Source organism: Sciurus vulgaris (assembly GCF_902686455.1).
Source record: "Sciurus vulgaris genome assembly, chromosome: 15".
In the NCBI taxonomy this organism is placed as follows: Eukaryota; Metazoa; Chordata; class Mammalia; order Rodentia; family Sciuridae; genus Sciurus; species Sciurus vulgaris.
In genome coordinates this window covers 57,147,729-57,172,015 of record NC_136476.1, presented here as the reverse complement: position 1 = coordinate 57,172,015, position 24,287 = coordinate 57,147,729, and the positions used below count along the sequence as shown (strand labels likewise).

The 24,287-nt window shown below is 46.0% G+C and overlaps 1 protein-coding gene across 1 annotated transcript in view; it reads right to left on the bottom strand.

Annotated features, from left to right (window-relative positions):
• Positions 1 to 821: 821 nt before the first annotated feature.
• The window catches only part of COL15A1 (collagen type XV alpha 1 chain), a 108,928-nt gene continuing 85,462 nt past the window's right edge, over positions 822 to 24,287 (bottom strand). Inside the window, exons 27-40 of the mRNA XM_079112224.1 lie at positions 21,988 to 22,056; positions 21,867 to 21,908; positions 19,503 to 19,548; positions 16,779 to 16,859; positions 16,302 to 16,351; positions 15,755 to 15,856; positions 14,781 to 14,925; positions 10,894 to 10,958; positions 9,854 to 9,982; positions 9,662 to 9,721; positions 8,873 to 8,932; positions 4,442 to 4,627; positions 3,036 to 3,151; positions 822 to 1,924 (exon numbers count right to left, since the gene is read on the bottom strand). Of these exons, the coding sequence (XP_078968350.1) occupies positions 1,711 to 1,924; positions 3,036 to 3,151; positions 4,442 to 4,627; positions 8,873 to 8,932; positions 9,662 to 9,721; positions 9,854 to 9,982; positions 10,894 to 10,958; positions 14,781 to 14,925; positions 15,755 to 15,856; positions 16,302 to 16,351; positions 16,779 to 16,859; positions 19,503 to 19,548; positions 21,867 to 21,908; positions 21,988 to 22,056 (1,365 nt within the window). The 3' untranslated portion in view covers positions 822 to 1,710. The remainder of the gene's footprint in view (positions 1,925 to 3,035; positions 3,152 to 4,441; positions 4,628 to 8,872; positions 8,933 to 9,661; positions 9,722 to 9,853; positions 9,983 to 10,893; positions 10,959 to 14,780; positions 14,926 to 15,754; positions 15,857 to 16,301; positions 16,352 to 16,778; positions 16,860 to 19,502; positions 19,549 to 21,866; positions 21,909 to 21,987; positions 22,057 to 24,287) is intronic.

Genomic DNA, 24,287 nt, shown 5'->3' with positions numbered 1-24,287 from the left:
CTTCCCAACTATAGCGGTCTTCATTCCATGACACATCAGGAGGATTCTCACTGCGCTTCCATTTGTGAAACCCCTAAATGGAGATTCTGGGCTGCCCTTCCCTTTTTTTTTTCTCTTAATTTCCTTTCTTGTTCAAGGATTATGAGGGGGAATTCACTTTGCCAAGTTTCTGGGCCAGCCCAGATGAATAGGAGGAAGTATCCCAGCATGCCTCTTGTCTGGTGACTATGTTTCTCCTAAGAGTCAAACCAGAGCCAGTCACACACTTGGAGCTGGGAGGAGGCAATCAGGCAACCCTGCCCTGTGGTTCCTTGGAAAGATCTTGGGTAGTGGAGTTGGACAGACACTGGGTCTGAAACCGGCCCCACCACACACCAGCTATGTGACCTGCAGCAAATAAGGTTTTGAGTTTCGGCAATTTTTTTTTTTCACTTGTAGAGATCAAAATACCTCCTTTGCAGAATTATTATGAAAAGAAAATGGGAACTCTAATAAGTCTGATGTGTAATAACTGGAGCCAATATTGTGCCTGCCTCATCCCAACCTCCTTGAGAGACAGAGGCAGCCACGTTCACAGTCACACACTGTGGCGGGGCAGATTCACAGCCGGTCCTGTTCCCATTCTGGAGCTCTTCCGCCTGTCCCCCACAAGTGGGAGACAACAGGCAGGAGCAGATCAGCATGATGGGAAGAACTTCAGTTCTCTGATCACCACCTGAGGGCTAGCACAAGTGACAGGATTAGCAAAGCCACCCCAGGTCACTTCCACATCAGTGGAGAAGAATAAAGGAATTAGGGGGGAAAAGTCAAACAGAAAAAAGTGCCTGGAAAAGATGTTTTTATGTTCACTTACATGGAAAAAAATCAAAGTATACAGCATGAAGATGTACGTCACTCAGAAAATTCATCTCTATGAACCTGTTTGTTTCAGTTGTAGTTATAATTCAAGAACTGCCAAATGGAAGTCATAAAACCAGCAGTGGGGGATGGGGAGGAAGGCCACCAAGGGAAAGGTAGTAATTTTGTGCTATTTCTTTTCTAGTTTCAGATAATTTAGAGCTTCAACTTTTCCAGCAACTCAGAGTTATATAAACAGATGCCATACTAAAACATGGTTGGGTGAAAATGTGAAACTTCCACAGCACAATGGCAATAATATTATAGGAGGAAAAGCCCATTAAAGTTTGATACTATAAGAAAGACTAATAGGAATATTTGAGCAGTTCTGTTTCTTGGTATGAACAGCAGTTGCAAATGATGGGTGTACATGAAATAATAAAGCATTCAGTTTGCACATAACTTAGAAAGGGGTAACATTTCTAAACACTAACTTTGCAAGAAAACATGAAGGACATCTTACACTCAACAACCATGGTTAAAAGAAGGACATAATTTCCTGAAGGTCACAGTGGGCAAAAGGCTTAGCCTCTGGCTTTCAACTTGCTCTTAACCTGTGTTGGAATATGTTTACGCTGCACGAAGTTCACTGCAGAATCTAGCACCAATAAATGGATCAGATTTGGTCTTTGATCTGAGTCCTTTCTGTCTTCAGTTTTGAGTGTATTGAGGTATGTTTTCTTTGGTTGTTTGTGAACAAATGTGTAAATTTTAAAAACTGTAATATTTACAACGTTTAAACATTTTAGATTTCAGTGTCAACTCTTCACATAAGAAAAATTGGAAAACTCTTTAACCATCATCAAAAGGTCACTACTTCCTAGCGTCTGTCAAGAAACTGTTTTCGATACACAAAACGATGAGCCTATTAGCACAGCTATATGCTTGCTGGTCCAGAATCTTCCCAGTGCTCAGTGGGGAGGCGAATCCTGTGACTGTCATGTCTGAAGTTCGCCATGCTTCACAGTATTTATCCACAAGACGGACGCCATGGGTGTTGGAGCCATGCCAAACGACCTTCTGGGGCCTAAAAAGTAATTTTGTCATGTTACCTTTTTTAAAAAGAAAATATTTTGTTGTAGATGGACACATTTCCTTTATTTTTATTTTATTTATTTTATTTTATTTTATTTTTATGTGGTGCTGAGGCTTGAACCCAGTGCCTTATATGTGCTAGGCAAGCATTCTACCACTGAGCTACATCCCCAGCCTCTGTCATGTTACTTTTTGACTGACACATCTTGGTAAGCAAGTTAGCATAAGTATAGCGAATCATCTCAAACTCCTTGGCCCCCAGTGATCTACACCAGATCATCTCTCTATCTCCTCAGGGCGCTTTCCCACCTTCTAAACACACTCTAGTCCAGTTGCACCCAGCTTTTGTGAAGTGAATCTGAACCATGGTTCACGAGGTCCTTTTGTCTACAGTGGCCCTGTTTTCATTTTTAGACAAGTGACTCCTCATCTTTCAAAGTCATGTAATGTCTCCTCTTGCAGGAGGGCTAAGTGAAAATGAGTGCTTCCTCTATGTTCTTTTCATCGTATCTGTTTCTCCAGTTCACAATCACAATAATTCGTCTACAAGCACAGTTTACTCTTGTGTCTGTCTTCCTTTGCAGACTGGGAGCCCTTTAAGGGTAGGGGCCGTGTAGGTTTATTACTGTGCCTTCCAGGCCTGGCAGGCCCTGTTCTAGAGTAGACACTGAGGAAAGGTTTGCTGATTTGCTCTATTCTGAAAAGCACACATAGTTGGAAAGAGGTAATTCATAGTATAGAATTATCAGATCACCAGGAGTTACATCACTTATCACATAAGTGCCCACTGCACAATGCATTTTCACACATATTCATTTTATCTGCACAACAGTCCTGTGGTATAGACATGGTTATCTTGCCCATTTGAGAGGCAAGGCAGCTGAGGCTTAGAGAACTATAGCACTCTGCCCACCATCTCAGATTGAGCTACTGGACCCAGGTCTTCTGGCTCTAAGGACCGGGCTATCTCCACAGTCCTCAGCTGTCTCACTGTGGCTTGACATTGGCAATAACCCAGGGGGACAGTTGATAAAGGCATCCTACTGTTAGACTGCTGCCTAAAAGTGTCTGTGGTACTGCTTAACAGGGCCCACCCCACTTACCAAGAAGGATCTGTCATCACATCCCGACCATCAAAGGAGTATATTGGAACATGTGTATTGAACTGACCTCCTTGGCCAGAAAATATTGAGTCCCAATTATTAAAAAGTACTTGGCCCTATGAAGAAAAATAACACATTAGAATTATTACACATACCATTGACCTGCAAATGGACTACTTTTTACTCATTCTTCAAAGCCCAGATGCCACATTACACTGAAGACCGAGCCCTAATCCCAGAGCCTGGATGGAACAGGAACTTAAAAATGGTTGTGGTTTGACTTTACTATTGGTCCTTGGACCCTTCTGGGTTTACTGTCTTGTTTCATGAAGCAATTTCTCTTATTATATGTGTATGCAAATCTCCCCCTCAACAACAGTCTGTCTTAGGTCTTTATTTTATCATTGTTATTCAAAAATTTGTGTACTGAACTTTGAATTTGTGCCAGGCCTTTAGCCAGTTTCCACTGGGCATGACGTGGAGATGAAGCTCAGTTCTTCTCCTGCAGGAAGGAACCTGGCCTCTGGTGGATGGAGGAGAGAATGGCCCCGGTGGGGAAGATGGTAGGAGAGGACCTGGGCCAGGGGATGAGGGTACTGGCTGCAGGGTCCACATGGAACTTACCAGCCTCCAGGCTCCAAACTGGGAAACTGGGGTTACATGGACCAAAGGGTCCTGAAGAACTTTAGAGAGTTAGTTAGTCACCAGGATGTGTGTGAACAGCAACAGAGCTGTCCCTCTGTGGCCTTAAAGGACTCAGCTATTTCTAAGGAATAATCCAGGGATCCTATGTGTCTTGCCTTGCCATCAAATGGGGTGGTGAAAGATATGCCAGGCTTTGGCAGGCTAGGTGCTCAGAGAGCACCAAACCAGAGTCTAGGACAAAGCGCCTCTGCCTTGCAACCAGTGCCCCCACTGTGCGCGAGAGGTGCGCATCAGATGCCCTAAGAAGCATCTGATTTCATCTTCCTCAGGTGGAACCAAGAGCCCCAAGCAAGGAGGTTGACTATAGTTTGCAGTGACTTCCGGCAAACTTCTTTCCTCCTCTGAGTCTCAGTTTTCTCATATGACAAACTGGGAAAAGAGCAGTGCCCATTTTCATTAGAAGTACCCAGTCAGATAATAGAAACAAAGTGTTTTATAAACAAACAAAAAGCTGTTTTAATGAAGAGGTTATAATTCTTCTTCCTGTCTACTCGAAGAGCCAAAGACCATACAAGCAGGAAGGAACACTGTGTAAACTGAGGGTAAACTGAGGTCCAGAGAGAGGAAAGGGACCATTCAAAGTCACACAGACAATCAGTAAAAGCAATGGGCCTTCATGATTGATGTCATGGGATGGCAACTGCCTTGGTCCCTCTGGAGTTGGCTGCATCCACAGGCAGTGAGACAGCACTGATTTTTACCTTGAGGTTCACTATTGGAAGGTTGTATCTCTCTGCTTTCCTTACGATTGTGGAGAGATCTTGCAAGTGGGAAGATAAGAATGCTCGGAAGGTGGACAACAGTCCTGCAGCTCTGGCCTGCTGGAAGCACTGAAAATCAGCCCGAATGTCCCCAGAAAATGGTGTGTTCAGAGCAACCAAATGTAGCTGGGGGAAAAAAAAAAGAGAGAGAGAAAAGATGGGTCATTAGAGTTGCAGGCCAACTCCAAGTCCTTGGCCATCTTGGGTCCTGAAGACCCTGGCCGCCTTCAGATGGGAGGCAAGTCCCAGGTAGTCTCAGTCTGTCTCTGCCCCACATTGCAATCACAGTCAGCTGGACCCTCCCCAGGGAAGGAGAGCCATGCTGTCCAGAGTAGTCTCTTTCCATTCTCTGAACAGTCATATGACTGGAAATGTCTTCCTTAGATGAGAAAAGAAACCAAAAAGTTGCTCAAGTCAATTAAAGCACTTCTGAGACCTGCTTCCAACCTGAGGAGCACATGTTTGAGACCTCTGTGTTCGCCCCTAGCTCAGTCTTCAATGGGGACTCTAAGCTGGCCTTGGTCCTGGATCCCAGAGCTTCCTGCTACCAGTCCATCCTTCCTTCTCCTGGATGGCCTGGGGCTGACCACAGGAGAGCCAGGGGAAAGGCATTGAGGAGGGAAGGACATGGCTTTATTACAAAGGCTGCTTAGTCTTGGATCGGGCCTTCTGGAAAGTAGGGGTCATAGAGCAATTCCAATCTTACATCCTTAACACCTTATTCAACAGCCAAAAATAAAGCCCTTCTGTAGCCTCCCATGCTTTCTCTGCCCAAACTCAGCATCCTCTGCTGCCCTCTTTCCCAGCCCTTTCTGCAACCCCTCTAGAATACATTCCATGACTGAGGAACCCTCATCTCATGCTAGTCCGTCAGTCTCATCTCAGGACTAACTTTCATCTCAGCACCATAGAGCTGGGGAAGGCCAGTGCAGGACTGGGGCCCAAACCATCAAAGAAGGGAAACGTTTTAAAATATCGTAAGCCAGGGGACATGACATGGGCCTTGCGTGGTGGGAAGGAGGGGGCTGGTGTTTCTCTCCCTGTTTCTGTGCTACCTCTCAGTTCTGAACAAAGCCTCTGCATGTCACAGCAATCTGTGTCACCAGTTGGTATCCTAGTGGTTTTCAAGTTCCCAGCTAGTTGGCCACAGTAAGCCATGAGCTACAGCGCCCAGAACGCCCACGCTGTCCTTCCACTTCTCTGGACATTTCCCTCCAATTGCCACCCCTCCCATTCTGCTTACGACAGATCCAAGTCTGCTGCCTCCCTGACTCTACCTCTTTATACTCCTTCCTGATTCTGCCTTCCCCACCATGCTAGATGGTCTGCCCTGGTGGTAATGAGGCTTCCCCAGCTGGCCTCCCAGAAGGAGCATTTAATGGTGTACATTCCCAGCCATTAGGATGGGGAGGGGCCTTCATCAAGCCGCCCACCATGACTACTTCTGGGTCCCCAGACTTCCGACCTCACCCCACACACAGCCTGGCCTGCAGATGCTCTCACCATCTGGCTATACTGTTTTTCTCCTTCTCGTACACCTGAGCCTCTGGCACCCGAGGCAAGGACACTGTGGTCTCATCATGTTATTCTTTAGAAAGCAAACGTCCCCCCCAAAGCTCCTGTGTTCATTCAGGAATGTGCAGAGTTAAAATGATTGGATTATGAGAGCTATAGCCAGATCAGTCCATCCTAGTTTGAATGGGCTGAATGGGTGGCAACTGTGGGCAGGAGGAGTGTGACTGGTCACTGGGGATGTGCCTTGGAAGGGTGCATCTTCCCTGTGGTCCTCCCCCCACCCCCCGCTTCCTCTCTCTCTCTCTCTCTCTCTCCAGACCCCACTGTGAGCTCAGCAATTTTCCTCTGCTGGGTCCTTCCCCCATGATGTGCTACCTCAACTGGGGCCCTGAGCAATGGAGTTTAGCTGTCTATGGACTGAGACCTCTGAAACTGTGAATCCCAAATAAGCTTTTCATCCTCTAAGTTGTTCTTTTTGGGAATTTTGGTCACAGTGACAAAAACAGCAGACTAAGACGCATCACCTTCTCCCCAGAGGGCTTCTGGTGCTACGTCAAAGGGCATTCCCAAGAGGCCTTGATGGAAAGTCTTCCCCCTTACCAAGGGTCGCCTAAGAAAGATGCAGGGCAGGTTCAGGGCTTCCCTGTTGCACCTCTAAGCCCACCCTCTCCTCTGTCCTTAAGGAGACACAAGAAAGAGGTCTGGAATTACGGTCATTTGTGAATGGTGAGGCTGGGGACTTGTGCCCGCCTCTTTGTGTTTCTCTAATTTCTGGAGCATTTTTGTAATGAATAGTTACCACTTTTGTATAGACAATGATGTTACAATCATCAAAAACGTTAAAATGGCTATTTTGTGGGTAGTCATAGTTTTGGCAAAATTATAGATAATTTACTATTTTGTTCATCCTTCCTAGAAATTGTCAAAATTTACTACAATAAACACACATTACTTTTGAATTGACAAAATACTACTTCAGAAACCTTAGTCACTGCCCTAGCTTTTGGGGGCTCGTTGAAGGGTTACTTGTGCTCCCTTCTCTCTCTCCTCACCCCTCATTTAATAATCAACTAGGATCTCATGGAAATGCTGTATTTTTCTAAATTCAAAGGACATCTTCTCATTCTTTCTGTGTGCCTCCTGCACCCTCTGACTCTGATGGCTACTCCCTGGCTGGGCCGCCTTCCCCTCTGGCCAGGCCATCTCAGTTTCCTCCTCATAGTCCCTCCTTTGATTCCTTTTTGGTCTTGCTCTGTATAGTCCCAGTCCATTTCACTATCTGGTTTCTTTTTCAGGAGCCCTACATCCCATAATGGTTGCTCTACTGAGTACTTCTGAGTCTGTCTCTAGACCAGATCCCACTGCAGGTATTGGACCTTCATATCCCACTTCCTGTTGGTCATCTCTACTTGGGGTGTCCTGTTAGCACCTCAAACTCACCATGCTTCTTCAGTGCATTCCTCCCTGGTGATGCTGGCCCTGCAGGAAGCAGGTTTCTGGTGTCTTTCAAGTCCCTGCCTGGTCTTTGACACAGCCACACTAAAAGAGTGGCCTTGGGCCTTTGACCTCATTCTCCTGGTCACTTTTAAATGGACTGAGAGTGGTCAGTTGACCCAAGAGAGATCACAGAGACTATCTCTCCCAAGACTCTGAATTGAGTCGGGTGTTGTTGGGCTCTGCAGCCAGAAGACTTGGAGCAAGGACAAATGCCACAGCCCCCCAGGGCTGCATGACAAGCTCATGCAACCTTTGTCTCTGTGTGGAGAGGGCTGGAGGGGAGGCAGGGAAGAGACTGTTGCAGAAGAGGTCTGTGGAGAAAGTAAAGCAGACTAAACATCAGGGACAAGAGTCCCCGGGTCTGGTTACACTTCCTGCGATAGAGTTCCATGAATTTCCTCTATGATGAACCATGTCAGTTATCCATGTTCTGGTGAGGCAGAGAGTATCAAAAATCAAATAAGTGATTGTTTATGTCAATCAATGAATAAATGAAAACTTATGTCAAGCTTTTAATTTAAATTAACCAAGGAACAGAGTGAGGGTCTCTAATCTGAGCAGTGCCAGTGATCTCTGGGAAAGGCCCTATGCGTAACTGATAACCCACGCAGAAACCTGGGCCTCGTTCCTAAGCTCTCCCATCCTCACTGCACCATGACCAATTGGTGACCACACTGGTCACTCCTGTTCCCTTCAGGTTTCTCTGGCCTGCCACTCTTCCATATATTCACTGTTGTGACCCCTATTCAGATAATATAGGATTCACATAAAGGGTCTTTGGATGCTGGTTCCTACACTTTCTGGTTCATTTGTACAATGTAACCAAGGTAATTTCTGAAATGCCAATCTTATCATACCCCTTTCCTGCTTTAAATCCATGATTAGTTCCCCACTGCCCACCAAAAAAGGTCAAAGTCCTTATCTTGGCTTACAGGCCTTTGATGACTATCTCTAGCTGACTGCAGACTAAACTTCTCCCTTTTCTGCTTTGAACTCTTATTATTCCTTCAGCCAGACCGAAATACTTGCAATTATAGGAATGCATAGCACTTCCCTGCCTCCCTCTGTTGCATCTTTCCTGGAATTCCTACTCTTTTCCCCACCAGACTCACTCACAAACTCTAGTCCTTTAGGTCTTAATTTAGTGGTCACCTCCTCTAGGTGGACCTCTTTGACCTTCCTCTTAAATCCAGCATCTTGTGTTTGCCTCTTGCAAACAAGCTGCTACACTGTATTGTAATTGTGTCTGTTTTATTTGCCTCTCTGGCTAGTCTAGAAGCATCTGACAGTAGAAACTATGTACTAAGTTCAGGGCCTAGCACACTGTAGACAAGCAATCAGCATTTGAATTGTACTTACAGCAGGATTCTCATAATTGGCACTTAAAATAGGGTTCAGTGGAGGCTGGTGCTGATATGGCTGTTACATAAAAGAGGAGAACAAACAGTTCAGAATATGCATTCGATCTGTTCTTCAGAGTACCATGAGGTGCAAGTTCAATGTTTCTTGGGAAGATACTTTAAAGAGCCTGACTTTGTCTTTAACTGGCTCTTAACTGTGAAGAGTGTCATGATCAAATGAAAAAGCCATCCTCAGAAAAGTAGAGGATGCCTTGAGCCAAGGAAGCAGAGGACCCATGCTTAACAGCCAGTGGGTTCACTTAGTAGAGCAAGTCACATCTTCAAAGCCTCATCATCTGCAAAGCAGAGTTGGCAGTAGCAACCTCACTGGGAAGTAATAGGGATTAAAAATGAATCATGTCAGTTACCCATATTATCATAAGGTGGAGAGTATCAAATATTAAATAAGCGATTTTTTATGCCAATCAAAGAATAAATGGAAGCTTATGTCAATCAGTGAATGCCTAGCCAATTCAAGAACTGAGTAAGCCAAAGCTAAGAGAGGGAAGCCCTTGCCCAGAAAGATTCAACTGCTCGGCAGGAACAGGAGGTGTCCAGCCAGTTCTCCTTGCACAACGGAACATGAGAACATTCTGTTGGCACCTGGTAACTTCTGGGTTTCCACCAGATGCTAAACCATGCTCAGCTGGTTGTTAAGAGTTTGGAGAGCTTGCTGTTGGATACCAAGGGGGACTCGGGAAGTGCTGATGAATGCAGAAGCAAGCAGCAAGGCAGAGAAGCTACTCACATTGCTGGAAAGTGCTGGGGGTGGAGGGCTGTCGGCAGGAATGGGGATCAATTCTCCCAGCTTTACGGAAAAGAGTACATTGAAAACGAGACATCAGTTAGAAACTGCTTATCTTTGAAACAGAAAAACGGTATTTAGAAGAGTAGATTATTATTATTAGAGGGTATTTGTTAAAGGAGTTTTAAGAATTACCTGTAATTTCTTCCAGCCATCTCGAACGCGAATGAAAAACTCAGCGCTGTCCCTCAGATAGATGAAAGTCCCTTCTATGACCAAATGTGCTTTCTGTAGCATGTCGTTCATATTGCTGAACGCGGTGACCTGTCAGATCATTTTAAATTCCAAACTCTGCTGTTATCATGAGAAGAGTGGCACAATTTGATAAACTGGCCTCTGTAAAGCCAAATGGGAGCCGTCCCCTCAAATTCAATAAAAAGGCTATTGTGCCATATAGAAATCTACAGCTTCACTAATAACTAATAGGCATTCTTTTTTATTTAAAAAAAAACATATCACTTTGAGACCCAAATCTAGATTATAATAAGTGAATTAAAACACAGAAGATAATATTCTATGAATGCAAAGATATAACAGAGTCATCTGTGTTGTTGGGCTGGGGTATTAGCAAAATCATCAGTGAGTTTAGCCATTTCCATTTGTTTTCATGCTTCTTGATGGTGTCCTTCCATACCACTCCTTAATGAATTTCAAATTTACTTTCATTTATAATAAGAAATACAAGCAAGTGGGCAATTACACTTAGGTCTTAAGTTTTTGCCTAACTGGGTAGTTACAATATTAAATACAGAACAGAAAACATGGACTGTGGTTGTGGCTCAGTGATAGAGCGCTTGCCTAGCATCGTGTGAGGCACTGGGTTTGATCCTCATAAATGAGGATCAAATGAGGGTTTACCTCATAAATGAGTAAAATTAAAAAAAGAAAACAGGGGCCAGTGATTTTTCTGTTCTGAAAATTACCAAAGATTAGACAGCCATGTAGCATATTTTGAAGCTGACTTAGAAGCTGCAGAATAATCTATCAATTGGCATCCCACTCATCTGAACAGATAACAAATTACCCTCTAGTGTTTGTGGAGTTGCACCAATTCTGCTGCCATGGAGTCCTAATTCCAAAATAAAAGGAGTGCCAGCCCCTGAACATTATAGTCAAAGTCTTAAGTAAACCCATCCAAAGAGGGATGATGATCACACAGTGATAATGATACTGACCAAGTTTCTGGATCCTGGAAGCCCTGGCTGTCCTGGAGGGCCGGGTGGACCCGGAAGAGCCACGGCTAAAACAAAGCAGAAAAGAGAAGTTACAAAAAACATACTCTGAAAAATGGCCCAGGTGTCAGCTCATCATCCTCAGCGTTCACAGCCCTCTCCAGTGCCAGAAGGCATCCCACACTGCAGCTGTGTCCTGGTGCTCTGGACCCTGCATGTAACATAGGTTTGATTGGTTTGGGGAAGAACTGAGAGTCTTCACTGTCACCCTGGATTGAGTGAGGCCTAGGACTCTTCAGGTTTATACATGAGTCAATCCTGTTGTTGTTGTTTGTAAAAGCCAGTTTAAGTTGAATGGTCTGTTACTTGCATCCAAAAATATCCTGATTCATACAATGTGTTTCACCCAAGAGACATGCACGTGACTTCTAAATAGAGGAAGTGGACTCAGAAAGAGGAAGAGAAGGGGTAAGGCTGTGGGAAGAAGCTAGGTAATGCAGTAACAGGAGCCTGGGCCTTGGGGCCAGGAGTCATAGACATGTCCCTGCTGTGCAGCATTGAGCAAACTGCAAGCTCTCCCAGCCCACTTCCTCATCTCTGAGATGTAAATAGGCATTTCTTCTTTATGGGTTCTGGCAAGAACAAATAGAATACAGACTAGAAATATGCTTTGCAGATTATATAGCATTAGGCCAGGGATTTTTAGCTTTTGAAGAGTCACAGTGCCTTAAAAATCAGATCAAGATTACTGCCCTCTTCCTCAAAAAAATGTGTGGGCGCAGACACACATGCATGCATACACAGTTACACCAAAAATGTTAGTGGATGACAACTTCCTAAGGCATATCCTCGAACTCTCTAGGAGTCAATGATTCTGCAACCAAAAACCCCTTGCTTTAGGCAAACATAAGGAAGTGTTATTACAGCTATTCCTTTGTTCTTCTACCTTTCTAAGCCCCTGCCAGCTCCCCACACACACCACCCCAAATCTGCAAAGCCCTTGGCAGAATTAAGAATGTTTTTGCAAGTCCTAGTAAAATTATTGTATATGACGCTTTAGGTCATTGCAAGCAAACCTTCAGTTCTAATATAGAACTTGAACATCCATACAAGTGTCTAGTGGGCAGAGGTCAGAGGAGAACTTGCACCTGGATCCCAGCCAAGACTCCTTAGTATGTGTGACCTTGAGCAAGTAAGTCTCTTCTCTGAGCTTCAGCATCTTTAGCCATGGAATGAAGGTCATAATAATATCCATTCCATCTCCCTCCAGGGATAATGACTATGCAAGTGTATTTTAAACTGTGACTTGCCATATATTATGTGAGGGGCAACCTTTGTTCAATGCAGCAAGGTGTCTTGGGGCCCACAAGTGTAATATTAGATGGACAACAGACTTTGTATGCTACACTCTGTCCTTTGTCTCCGCCTCCTGCACCTCTGGTTTGATCCACCCAGTACCTTCTTTGCAGGAGCAGGGTCCTCATCACCTTCTCTGGAGGTCCTCCCCTTCACCTCCTCCAGAAAAAGCTATGGTCTCATGTGATTCTACCTCCTGATCACAAGTGATTTGTTTACAATTGGCTCCTAGCTCAGAACAGACCAATGAGAATCCTTCCCTGGACTTGCCTCACCCTGAGACTTTTCAAAACAGAGAAAGAAGGTCAAGATTTCTAGCTGACAGTGGAAACTATAAGTTGTCAGTGACCATATTTCTCTCATGCAGAGGATGTGGTCTGTGGTGAGGAGTGTGAAGTCGGCACAGAGAAGAGCCCAACAAGGGTGGCTAGAGAATCCTTGCAGGGGTCCTGGTTTCTCCTGGGCTCTGGCTGTTCTTTATCTTCCCTTCCCATGAATCGAGGGCTCATCTTCTCTTTCACGGTCAATACATTTTCTTTTTGCTTGAGCAGTACTTTGCTGTTTCTTGCTTACAACCAAGAAAGCCAAGGCTAAGTCAAAGCCCCAACCTCAAGGTCACCTGTGTACAGCTCTTCCTGCTGGACCAGACTGTGGTCTCTCCCAGGTGTGCTCTCAGCACACCTGGCTCATGCCCACCCAACCAACAAAAACTTATACATTCATGCTGTTACTGCTGCTATAGTTTGAGCATCTCACCTGAAATGCTTGGAACTAGAAGTATTTAGGATTTCAGATTTTTTTGGGGGGGGCGGGTTTTGGGGTATTTGCATGTACATAATGAGATATGTTGAGGATGGGACCAAAATCTTAATATAATATTCATTTATTTTTATGTATATAGACTGAAGGTAATTTTATATAATATTTTACAAAATTTTGAGCATTAAACAAAGTTTCATGATGTGGAATTTTCTACCCATACCATCATGTCAGTAATCAGAGTTTCAGATTTTGGAACATTTCAGATTTGGGGTTCAGATTAGGAATTCTCAACTCATACTAATACGTTTCATCATGTGCATAATAAGAATAATGTAGGCTTTGGAGATACACCGATTGAGTCCTAATCCTGTTGGTGCCACTTATTGGCAGTGTGACCTTGGAAAGTTTTCTTAATGTCTCTGGGTATCAGTTTCCTCACCTGGAAAAGGCGGGTGCTAGTACTTTTCTTGAAGCATTGTTGTGAGAATTCAACAAAACACTGTAGTAAAGTGATTAGCAAAATGCCTGACATGCTCAGTACCTGGATGTTTTCTTCAATTTCAGCCACTTTGCATTTGAGGAACTGAGGAACCAAGGGATGAATAGATTTTTAACATTGACGGTTACGATCAACACTGGTTCTTAGCTGGTCAATTCCCTAAGGCATCGACAACACAGGAAGGTTCTGCTCTACATGAAAAGATGCTCAAGGTCATTAGTTGTTATCAGGGAAATGCAGACCACAACCATAGTGGGTACTACCTCACACCCATTAGGATGGCTGCAATAAAAAGATAATAAGTGTTAGTGAAGATGAGGAGAAATTGCAGTCCTTGCACACTATTGGTAGGAATGCAAAAAAGTGTGGGTGCTTTGGAAATGGTTTGGCAATCCCTCAAAAAATTAAACATAGAGTTACCATAAGATCCAGATTTTTTTTCTTTTCCTTTTTTTTTTTTGGTACTGGGAATTGAACTCAGGGCACTTGACCACTGAGCCACATCCCCAGCCCATACTTCATATTTTATTTAGAGACAGGGTCTCACTGAGTTGCCTAGTACCTCGCCATTGCTGGAGCTGGCTTTGAAGTCTCGATTCTCCCGTCTCAGCCTCCCGAGCTGCGGGGATTACAGGCATGAGCCACCCAGATATTTTATTCCTAGGAATATGCCCAAGAGAACTGAATACTTACATTTATATAAAACCTTGTTCACAAATGTTCATAGCAACATTATTCATAATAGCTGCAAAGCAGAAGCAACTCAAATGTCCATGAACAGGTGAATGAATAAACACAATGTATATGCTTCAATGAAATATAAAAAGGAACAGAGTACTAATACACACTGCAGCAGGGATGGACGTTGAAATCATTAGGGTAAGTGAACGCAGCCAGACACAAAACCTACATACTGTACGGTTCCCTTTGCAAATCCAGAGAGAAAGATCAGTGGCTGCCAAGATCTGGGAGCGGTTGTGGGGAGGGACAGGTGACTGCGAACTGGACCATTTGCTTTTGTTGTGATGAAATGCAGAATCGGTGGTGAGGGCTGCACAACCTTGTGACTGTATGAAACGCCGCCGATTGCACCGTTTCAGCGGGTGAATTTTTGATATGTGGATTATAGCCCAATTTTTAAGAGAGAAAAGAAAGAAGGCTCCACCCAGAAAACAGCCTGCTGTTGGATGGTGTGGCACCAACGTGCCACCCAGATGGTGACTCAGAGCAGAGGTAGGGACCACAAAGTGAGGGCACCACTCACAATACTAACCTGCGCCCAGGATCGCCGGAGGTCCTGGGGGCCCCGGGGGTCCTGGTGGCCCAGGAGCACCAGGTCTTCCAAAGCCAGGGGGCCCAGGCAGTCCAGGAACTCCTGGGGGTCCCTGGGGTCCAACGACAGTCTCCCCTTTCTGTCCCTGTCAAGGCAAACACACAGGAGCGGAGGAAAGACCATTAACCACTACAAGTCCCACCTACTGCTTTTCCGTGAATTCCAGCTATTGTCATCACTAGTCACAATCCTGGGCACAAGTCCAGATAGTATAAGCCCCAAGGAGCAGCTGTGCAGTCATGTCACCAGAAAGCACGCAGAGAGCCCTGGAAGGGCCCCTGGGGAGCATCTCATCCGGCCTTTGCACTTCACAGGCGAGTCTTTGAGAGGGGAAGGGACTTGCCCTAAATCACAATGCAAATTAGGGGCACAGCTAGAAGTGGAACCCGAGTCTCCAGCTCTGCTGGTTCTAACATCATAGTGAGCTCGAGTCAGCGTCAATAATCTGGTCCCCAAGGTCAATAATCTGGTCATATTCTCATTGGGGACGTACCATGATTTTCTCTGTGTTGCTTGGAAAACTTTAATCCTAGGAAGCCCAAGTTTATCTAGCAACTCCATCTTTAGTAGAAATAAGTTCCTCAAAAATATTATCCACACCTTCCATTCTGCTTCTATCACCTGCTGTGCTCACCATCTATTGAATTCTTCACCATGTGCAAGAGGGAGGCAGTGTGGATAGTGCCTGGAGGTTCACTACCTGCACATAGCCTGGAGGTTCCTTCCCTCTGTGGGCCTCAGCCAGCCTCCCCAGCAATCAGCAAGTAGCAGGGAGAGCAGGCCCATCCCTGGGTCCTGTCTCCCCCTGGTGGTCCTGTGACTGATCCTTGACTTTCCAAATGCCTAGTCATATTGGGGGCCTTAGGGAAAGCTGAAGTTCTTGGGGAAGATGACATGGAAGGATCACTACTCACAACCAGGCCTGGATATCCTGGCAGTCCTGGAGGCCCAGACACAAAGAAGTTGCCATCAGAGTCTCCTTTTTCTCCTTTGAATCCCCTGTCTCCATTCTCCCCCTAGAAGAGAGAACATGGGAATAACTCAGTAGGACTGGAATGAACTGTCTCTAGCATAAACCCAAGAAATTGGAAACACAGGCTCTTATGATTTCCATGTGTTGGAAACTTGATTCCCCAAATCATATATTAATGGCATTTGGAGGTGGGTCATGGAGGGCTCTGGATTAGTGGACTAATGGATCATCTAGGAGTGGCTTCATTGTAAAAGTAAGCCTGTTCTGGCATGTGTTTTATTTTCCATATGATGTCCTACACCACCTCAGGGCTCTGCAGCGTCCCTACCAGCAAGAAGGCAGATGCAGCCCCTTGACCTGTCAAGCCTGTAGAACGGTAAGCTGAGTAAACCTTTAGTCTTTGTACATTACCCAGTCTGTGGCATTCAGTTATAGCAACAGGAAACAGACTGAGATAACATGCCAGATACTTAGTAGAGGATACCCACCTTCAAGCTATTCAGAAAATGTCTCAGGTAAGTTGGATCAACTGGAGGACCTGAAGAAGAAAGGCTTCATGAGATTCACAATCATAATTTCAAAACAAGAGCCTCCCAAGTGGTAACCATGGTTACTTCCTAATGGAAGTGACTCTGCATTGGTTCAGTTAATCAGGCTGGTAATGGGCTTGCTTGGAAGTGGCTACAGCCCTAGTCTGGGCCCAGTCACCCAGAAACAGTGGGATTCTGGACAAATCCCTGGGCCTCTCTGGGTCTCATTTTGTATACAAAACATGAAAAGTTGGAAATTCTGGTTTTTCTTGACAGTGTTCCATCTTGAATATGCCATGCCCATGACTGGGTCTTACTAGAATTCAGAGAAGCTTATGGCCAGGGTGGGATGTCATTAGTCTTACTCTGTGATTCAGCTGCATTGCTCAGGAACAAAGATCAAAGACAAGACTAAAAGAACAACAGTTGCAATACCTGGTGGTCCTTGGGCTCCTTGGTCACCTTTTTCTCCTTTTGAGCCAGGAAGACCCCAGGATCCTTTCTCTCCTTTAACACCTGCCACCAAACACATGCACATTTAAGAAAAAAAAAATAGTGGAAAATCACCTTTATTCTATATAAAGCCTTTCATAGAACAAGTTTTTAAACTGAGCCCTTTTGCAAAGTCTACTCAAACAAAGATAGGCTTACTGAGAAATCAGCAGGTATAAAATTCTTTGGTAAAGATGGGGAGGACTGAGGCAGATGCATTGGACACAATTCCTGGCCTTGAGGAGCTGCAATGGCTGGGGAGACAGACCCAGTTCCTAATAACACAAGGCAGGATGCAAAAAATGCTATTGTGGAAAGGTCAACAGGTACCACAGGAGCCCAGCAGGGGCCACCTAGAACTCTCTTTCCTTGGACGGTTTCATGAACATAGACTGAGGCTCAACACTGATCAATCTTCCAAGCTCTTCCCACCCTGGCCTGTGCAGTGTGGGGGTGTGGGGAGCAGAGGAATCCCCCAGGAGAGCTAAGGGAAGACCAGAGTGGGGACTAGGGTGCTAAGTACTCTTTCAAAGGTGGGAGAATGAAACCAACTGTGTGTGACACCCCTGCAGCCAGAACAACAGGAAGGGCCTCTTCAGCAGCAGCGGCCGCACACCCCAGCCTTCTCTTTCAACTCTTGGTAGGGGTGGAGCAGAGAAGGGGGCCTTGGCAAGGGAAGTGATCCCGAGGGGTTAAGGACTATGAGCACCAGAGGTGGACAGTGCCTGGCGAGGGTCACAGGGAGGCGTAGCCACATCTCTCCAGGTCTTTCCAGTGCTGAGGAAGCTACCTGAGACTGTGGGCCTGAGAAGTGGGGACATGGGCCACCACTGTCCCTTATGAGACTGCAGCCAGAGGTGACACAGACAATGTTCTGGTTTAGATCTGGAATGTCCCCCAAGAGTGCACGTGTTGAAGGCTTGTTCTCCAGGCAGCCATGTCCACAGGTGGGGGTTGGGGAAGTGATTCATCACAGCCTCATCAGTGAATTAATCCATGGGTAGCTGAATGGACTACTGGGGGGCGGTGGAGGCGGCACAGTTGAAGGAAGTAAGCCAGCTGGGGCATGCCCTTGGGGGTCTGTATCTTGCCCCTGACTGCTGCTCCTCCTTCTCCTTCTTCTTCCTCTTTTTCTTCTTCCCCTCCCCTCCTCCTCCTCCTCCTCCTTCTCCTTTTTCTCCCCGCCCCCTTCCTAACTGCCCTAAGCTGAGAAGCTTTCCTTCACCACGCCCTTCTGCCGCGGTGAAGTTCGACCTCACCTTAGGCCCAAAGTCATAAAGCTGGTCAACCATGAACTGAAACCTCTGAAACTATGAGCCAAAATACACCGTCCCTCCTCTAAGTTGTTCATGCAGGTATTTTGGCCAGCAATCAGAAGCTGACTAACACAGACGATGAGCTCACCGCCGCCGCCAGGGCTGCGCACCTGAGGGAGCAATCTCTTCCACAAGGAAGCAGGAGGATGACCACTCACCCACCAGGGCTATCATGTCCAGAATGTTCTCTTCCCTCCCTCCTCCCAGAGGGGTCCCACAGGACAGAGAGAGCAAATCCAGCTCCTCCTCCTCCTCCCAAGGTCCACCGGGCATCAAGAGAAAGGAGGGCCTTGAACAGGCTCTGAGCACCGAGTTTGAAAACAGGTTAGACTCAGCAACTGGAAAAACCATAGGGCCAGACATTGTCAGGGTCAGGGTGACCCGAGCAAGCCAGAGGGCGAGTACGGGGGGCAGGGAAGGACCTACTAATTGAGCTGCAAGTGTTCAGACTCCTCAATTGAAAGGGGGACACAGGGCCATTCAGAGTGTGTGGAGGTCAAGGGAACCAGAGTGACCTGCAGGCCCCCACCTACTGGGCCCTCTCTGATGTGCCCCCAGAAGCTCCCATATGTAGCCATGAACATGCAGACATTTACTAATCAAGCCCTCAGGTCAGCGCTCCTTATACTTTCCCGCTGGTGAAACTCAGGTTCTGATTGGGTAGGTGCAGGGCGAGGCCTGAGGGTCTGCCTTTCTAAGGAGCTCTTCCTGGGAGATGTTGATGCTGCTCCTTCACAAATGCTCTGAAGCAAAGGTCTCCTGAGCTCTCAAAGTTCTTCCCTGTATTAGTGCTCGGTATATTATGCTACCATTAATTTTAATTTTTTTAAAAAATTTTTCGACACCTTTATATTATTTATTTATTTTTATGTGGTGCTGAGAATCGAACCCAGGGCCTCACGCGTGCCAGGCAAGTGCTCTACCACTGAGCCACAACCCAGTGCTATAATTAATTTTTAATAGTTGCTTTCATCTCACACATTGTAAGGGCCTGAGAGGCAGGAAGAGCACAGAATTCATCTGTCTCAGCCCAGGGCACATGATAACACTAAGCAAGGGTTGGCATCAGTAAATGCCTTACGAACCAGTGAACAGATGAGTGAACCGGTGGAGTGCTTCATGCTACCTAGGAGGCTCCGTCAAGTCATGCAGAACAGACAGATGCATAACAAAACCAAACAGAGGTGACCGTGTGGCCTTGACTCAGCTGCCGCCCCTCCCACCCAGTCACACATCCTTGACCACCTCCTCTGAAAGTGCCCAGTACTGGATACATGCAAACAAGCCTCTTCAGAGGCACTAAGTCAGGAAATGTGTCAGAGAAGCACACAGTGAAGAAAGGAGTGTGTACCATGGAAGGTGATGAGCTCTGAATCCCCAGGATGAGTGGTACCAACCTGGAAAGAGAGAGAGACTGGGTCAGACACTGCGAACCCTGTCCCAACATGTGCACACCCACAATCACTGCCCTGGGGTCATGTGGCAGAAGAGGTGATACCATGATTCAGACCTTGCTTTGGCTCTGGAGTCCCTCCTCCAAAGCCCTGAGCTCTCCAGTAGTCCTGAGCACACAGAAATCCCTGGACTTCAATTGAGAGACCCATTGTGTACTTGGGCTGGGTAGACAGAATCGAGACCCACAGGCCAAAAATCTCAGCAAAGGAGAAGTCCAGGGTTTTCAGATGACAAGTCATGGCAGCGTTGGTTTGGCCACAGATGAACTCTCTTGCCTCCTTTCTTATCAATTAGGATTGACTCAGACAAGAGATCAAGCAGCCAAGCCACCAACGCTGAAGCTGGGCCAGTCATCAGAGCTGCTATTGTGCCTTATCAAAGATGAAAGTAAGGGACGGGGGCTGACAGAAGTGAGAGTCAGTAATAGGAACTCTCATTAGATCAAGGATTATTCTGGACTCCCTAAGTGCCAGAGGGCTGGGATGCAAACAGCTCTTTCCCAGAGTCCCATATTCCCTTGTCTGGTAAGTCGGAGTCACCTGCAGCCTGGCTTTTAGTAGCCCACTTTCACTTTCTCCCCAGGTGATACATGGAATCAAAATGATCCATCTGGCACCTGGATCCTTCTGTGCTTATGTGTGGGAACACAAGCTGCTCAGGAAGGTGGAAAGAGGGAGGAGGGACTCTTCCAGCATTTCTAAGTTAAGGTGGAAGACTGAGCACCAAGGTGATATTTGCGGCGATGCTGCTAAGTTACCCTGCTGCAGGTGTGAGCTGCAAATCGTTATGGTGTTGGAAGGGCTGAAATCAGAAGGGTGGGTGAAACGCTGGGTATGAGAGGAAGCACTTCTTGAAAGTGGCCACTCTGATAGGAAATATCCACTCCCCAACCCCACAGTATCCAGCTAACAAACAACCGAACAAAAATGCTCTAGGCCAGTCTTTGGCTGAAGTGGCTCCATGACTCCTAAAGGCCATGGTTACTGCAAAGGGTCCTAGAACCGGTCATGGTAATCACTGCAGCATTTCCACAGCACTCTACAGTTTGTCCAGTGCTATCCCAAGGCTGGCCCATTTGAAACCTGCAATCATGTGTGTTGGGAGGGGCACTCACATGCTGAGGGACCTGCCTCCCAAGGCTGTGGTCTCTCCTGCGTGATAAGGAGGTGGTCCTGGTGGTTCCTCAGGAGAGCCTCTCTAGCACTGACACTTCCTGGTTCTCACTAATGTGAACACACACTGGGCTGGGTTGTCTTCACAAGGACCCAGGAGCCAACGGTTCCCTTAATCACCTTTCACAGGGGGATCCCACCTCTGTCTTCCAGGCCAGGGCTACTAGGCTCTGGAGTATACAGCTGGATGCCTCAAAGTTCAAACACAGATGCTGGGAAAAACTGGCTAAACTGCGTCATTTTGAAGCCTCTGAGCCCAGTCTCATCGCCATCTCCAGCGGCATCAATTATGAACCCACTTCAAAGAACATTTTTAAATTGTTATTTGCAAACCTCAGGGAGCGGAGGCCACGCCTGTCTTGTTCACCCCTGTTTCCCCAGGGCCTAGCGGAGTACTTGGCTCCAGGTACGTGCTCAATAAATATTTGTTGAATGAATGAGAGACTCGTCATGCACAGTTCTGTGACTCAGGACTGCACAGGCCACCCTCCAGGGCATCCCCACAGAAACATAAAGTGGGTGAAACCCCAGAGACAGTGCTGACTGGCTGGGGGACCAGGCAAGGGCCTGACCCCTTGGAATCACAGCATCTACACTGGCTTCCGGGGTGGTCAGATAGGAATTGTGGGCCCTACTCTATCATGTCCCGAACGAGACCTTGGACAAACCGGTGAGCTTCTGTGAGTCAGTCTGCTTCCTCATTACAGAGTGGGAGGGATTAGCCCTACCTCTCAGGGCTGTGTGCTGCGCTGTGCCCTGGTGGATTGCTGGGAGGAATGGAAGGCGGTAGTTACAGAATGTAGTCCTAACTCCTAGTGCAGAACCCACAGGCTGGCTTTGCATGAAGCTAATGTGATTGTACTAATAAAAGACACTGCTTTATTGATGATATTAAAGACCAGTGTGAGCACCCAAGACAACCCTGAGAATTTCACTGCCACAGTCTGAAACCTAAAAGCTTATGTCCTAAGTGATAGCAGACATCAGAGGATGCTCGCGGGTAGAGGGCCCAACACAAAGGCTGATCTTCTCTGAGATGCTGTCTGTGCAAAGCCCACCCTTGAAGGCAAGGGCCACCTGCTACTCACCGGTGTTTTGCAGTGTGGTCGGGCAGGTACTGGGAAGACGGCCTGTGGGAAATAGGAGAGAGGTGAGGCCGTCAGAGCACTGAACTCCAGCTTGGCAGGCCTGCTGCCCCCACCAACTCACCCCTTTGATGTTCACCACAGCTCCAGGTGGTCCAGGGGGTCCTGGAGGACCAGGTAGACCAGGTGGGCCCTGAAGGGAGAAAAGAAAAGCCATCGCTGAGATGGGACTGCTGAGCAGGTAGAGGCAGCTGCAAGACACTTCCTCCAGGCTTTGGGCACACAACAAGGAAAGCCACCAGCTTCTATCTCAGACAGTTTGACCTGTCCACAGAGCACTTCTACAGCTGTGACCTCACTGCATCTTCACAGCAAACCACCAGGGAGACAGCAGTATTGTCCCTGGCTGATACATGTAGATAAGGAGGCCCAGAGAGGGGAAGGCACCTGCTCAAGACCACACAGCAGCTTACAGCAAATCAAGATTGGAACTCAGATTCTGACTGGCAGAGAGTGTTGAGCTGATATGAAGCCTGCCACCTCTCTGTCAGTGCATCCCGAGCATGGAGCGGGCTGGAGGAGAGCCTCGGAAGTGCAAAATTAAGGACAAAGCTCATGTTAAGCAGCAGAGTCCATTTCATCCTGGCCTTAAGATCATGCAAAGTCTTCTCATCCCAGCCTAGGGGATGATGGGCTGCAGGGCAGTGGGTGCTGATAGGCAGGTGCCAGGTGGGCTGCATATCCTCTAAATGAAGGCCTGGGGTTACCAATGGCTCCAGGGCTTGATGAGCAGGAGACAGACCCCTCATACTTTAGGAAAATCGGATTTCTTAACACATAAAGTGAGACGGTATGGTATAGACAGAAGCAGCAAGGGATGCAGAGCTCTGTTTGCCTCTTGGTTTGGTGCTGGGTGAACTTCTATGGGAGCCTTAACTTCTATAGGCCCCAACCTCCTATGTTCTTTAAAAAAAAAAAAAAAAAAATATATATATATATATATATATATACACATATATATATATACACACACACACACACACATATATATATATATTTAGTTGTAGGTGAACACAATACCTTTATTTTATTTTTATGTGGTGCTGAGGATCAAACCCAGGGCCCCACACATGCTAGGCAAGCTCTCTACCACTGAGCCACAACCTCAGCCCTACCTCCCATGTTCTTGAATAGGCAGAATCAAAATTATTAAAATGGCCATACTAACAAAAGCTTCATACAGATTCAATGCAATCCCCATCAAATTGCCAATGACATACTTCACAGAACTAGAAAAAGCAATTTTAAAAAATTTATTTGGAAAACAAAGAGACCTAGAATAGCCAAAGCAATCCTGGGCAAAAAGAGTGATGCTGGAAGTATCACAATATCTGACCTCAAAATATACGACAGAGTTATAGAAACGGAAACAGTATGGTACTGGCACCAAAACATGAAGACCAAAGGAACAGAATAGAAGACTCAGAGACACACCCACGTGAATAAAATTATCTGATACCAGACAAAGATGCCAAAAACATTTGTTGAAGAAAAGATAGACTTTTTAACAAATGGTGCAGGGAAACTGAAAATCTAAATGTAGAAGAATGAAACTGACCTCTATTTCTCACCCTGCAAAAAAGTGGACCAAAGACCCAGGAATTAGACCTGAAACTGCAACTGTTCGATGAAAACATAGGTCCAACACGCCAACATGTTGGAAGAGGAACCAACTTTCTTAACAAGACTCCTAAAGCACAAGAAGTAAAACCAAAAATCAATAAGTGGGATGGCATTGAATTAAAAAGCTTCTGTACAGCAAAGGAAACAGTTAAGAATGTAAGAGTGAGCCCACAGAAAGGGAGATCTCTGCCATCTGCTCTGTAGATACGGTGTTAATATCCAGAATATATAAAGAACTCAAAACACTTGACACCAAAAAAAAAAAAAAAAAAAACCAAAAAAAAAACAAAAGACCCAAGTAACCCCATTAATAAATAGGCAAAAGAACAAAACAGACACTTCTCAGAAGAAGAAATAAAATTGGTCAACAAATACATGAAAAATGTCCAACATCTCTGGCCATCAAGGAAATGCAAATCAAAACTACACTGAGATTTCATTTCGCTCCAGTCAGAATGGCAATTATCAAGAATGCACATAATAACAAGTGTTGGCAAGGATGTGGGGAAAAAGGTATTCCTACACTGTTTGTGGAATAATGTATTAGTAGCTACATTAATTTGCACTAATCACTCTGGAGATTTTTCAGAAAACTAGGAATGGATCCACCATGTGACCCAATTATCCCACTCCTTGGTATATATCCAAAAGATCAAAAATTAGTATAGGGATATTGGCATCTCAATGTTAATAACCAAGCTGTGGAATCAAGCAAGACACCCTTCAACAGATGAATGGATA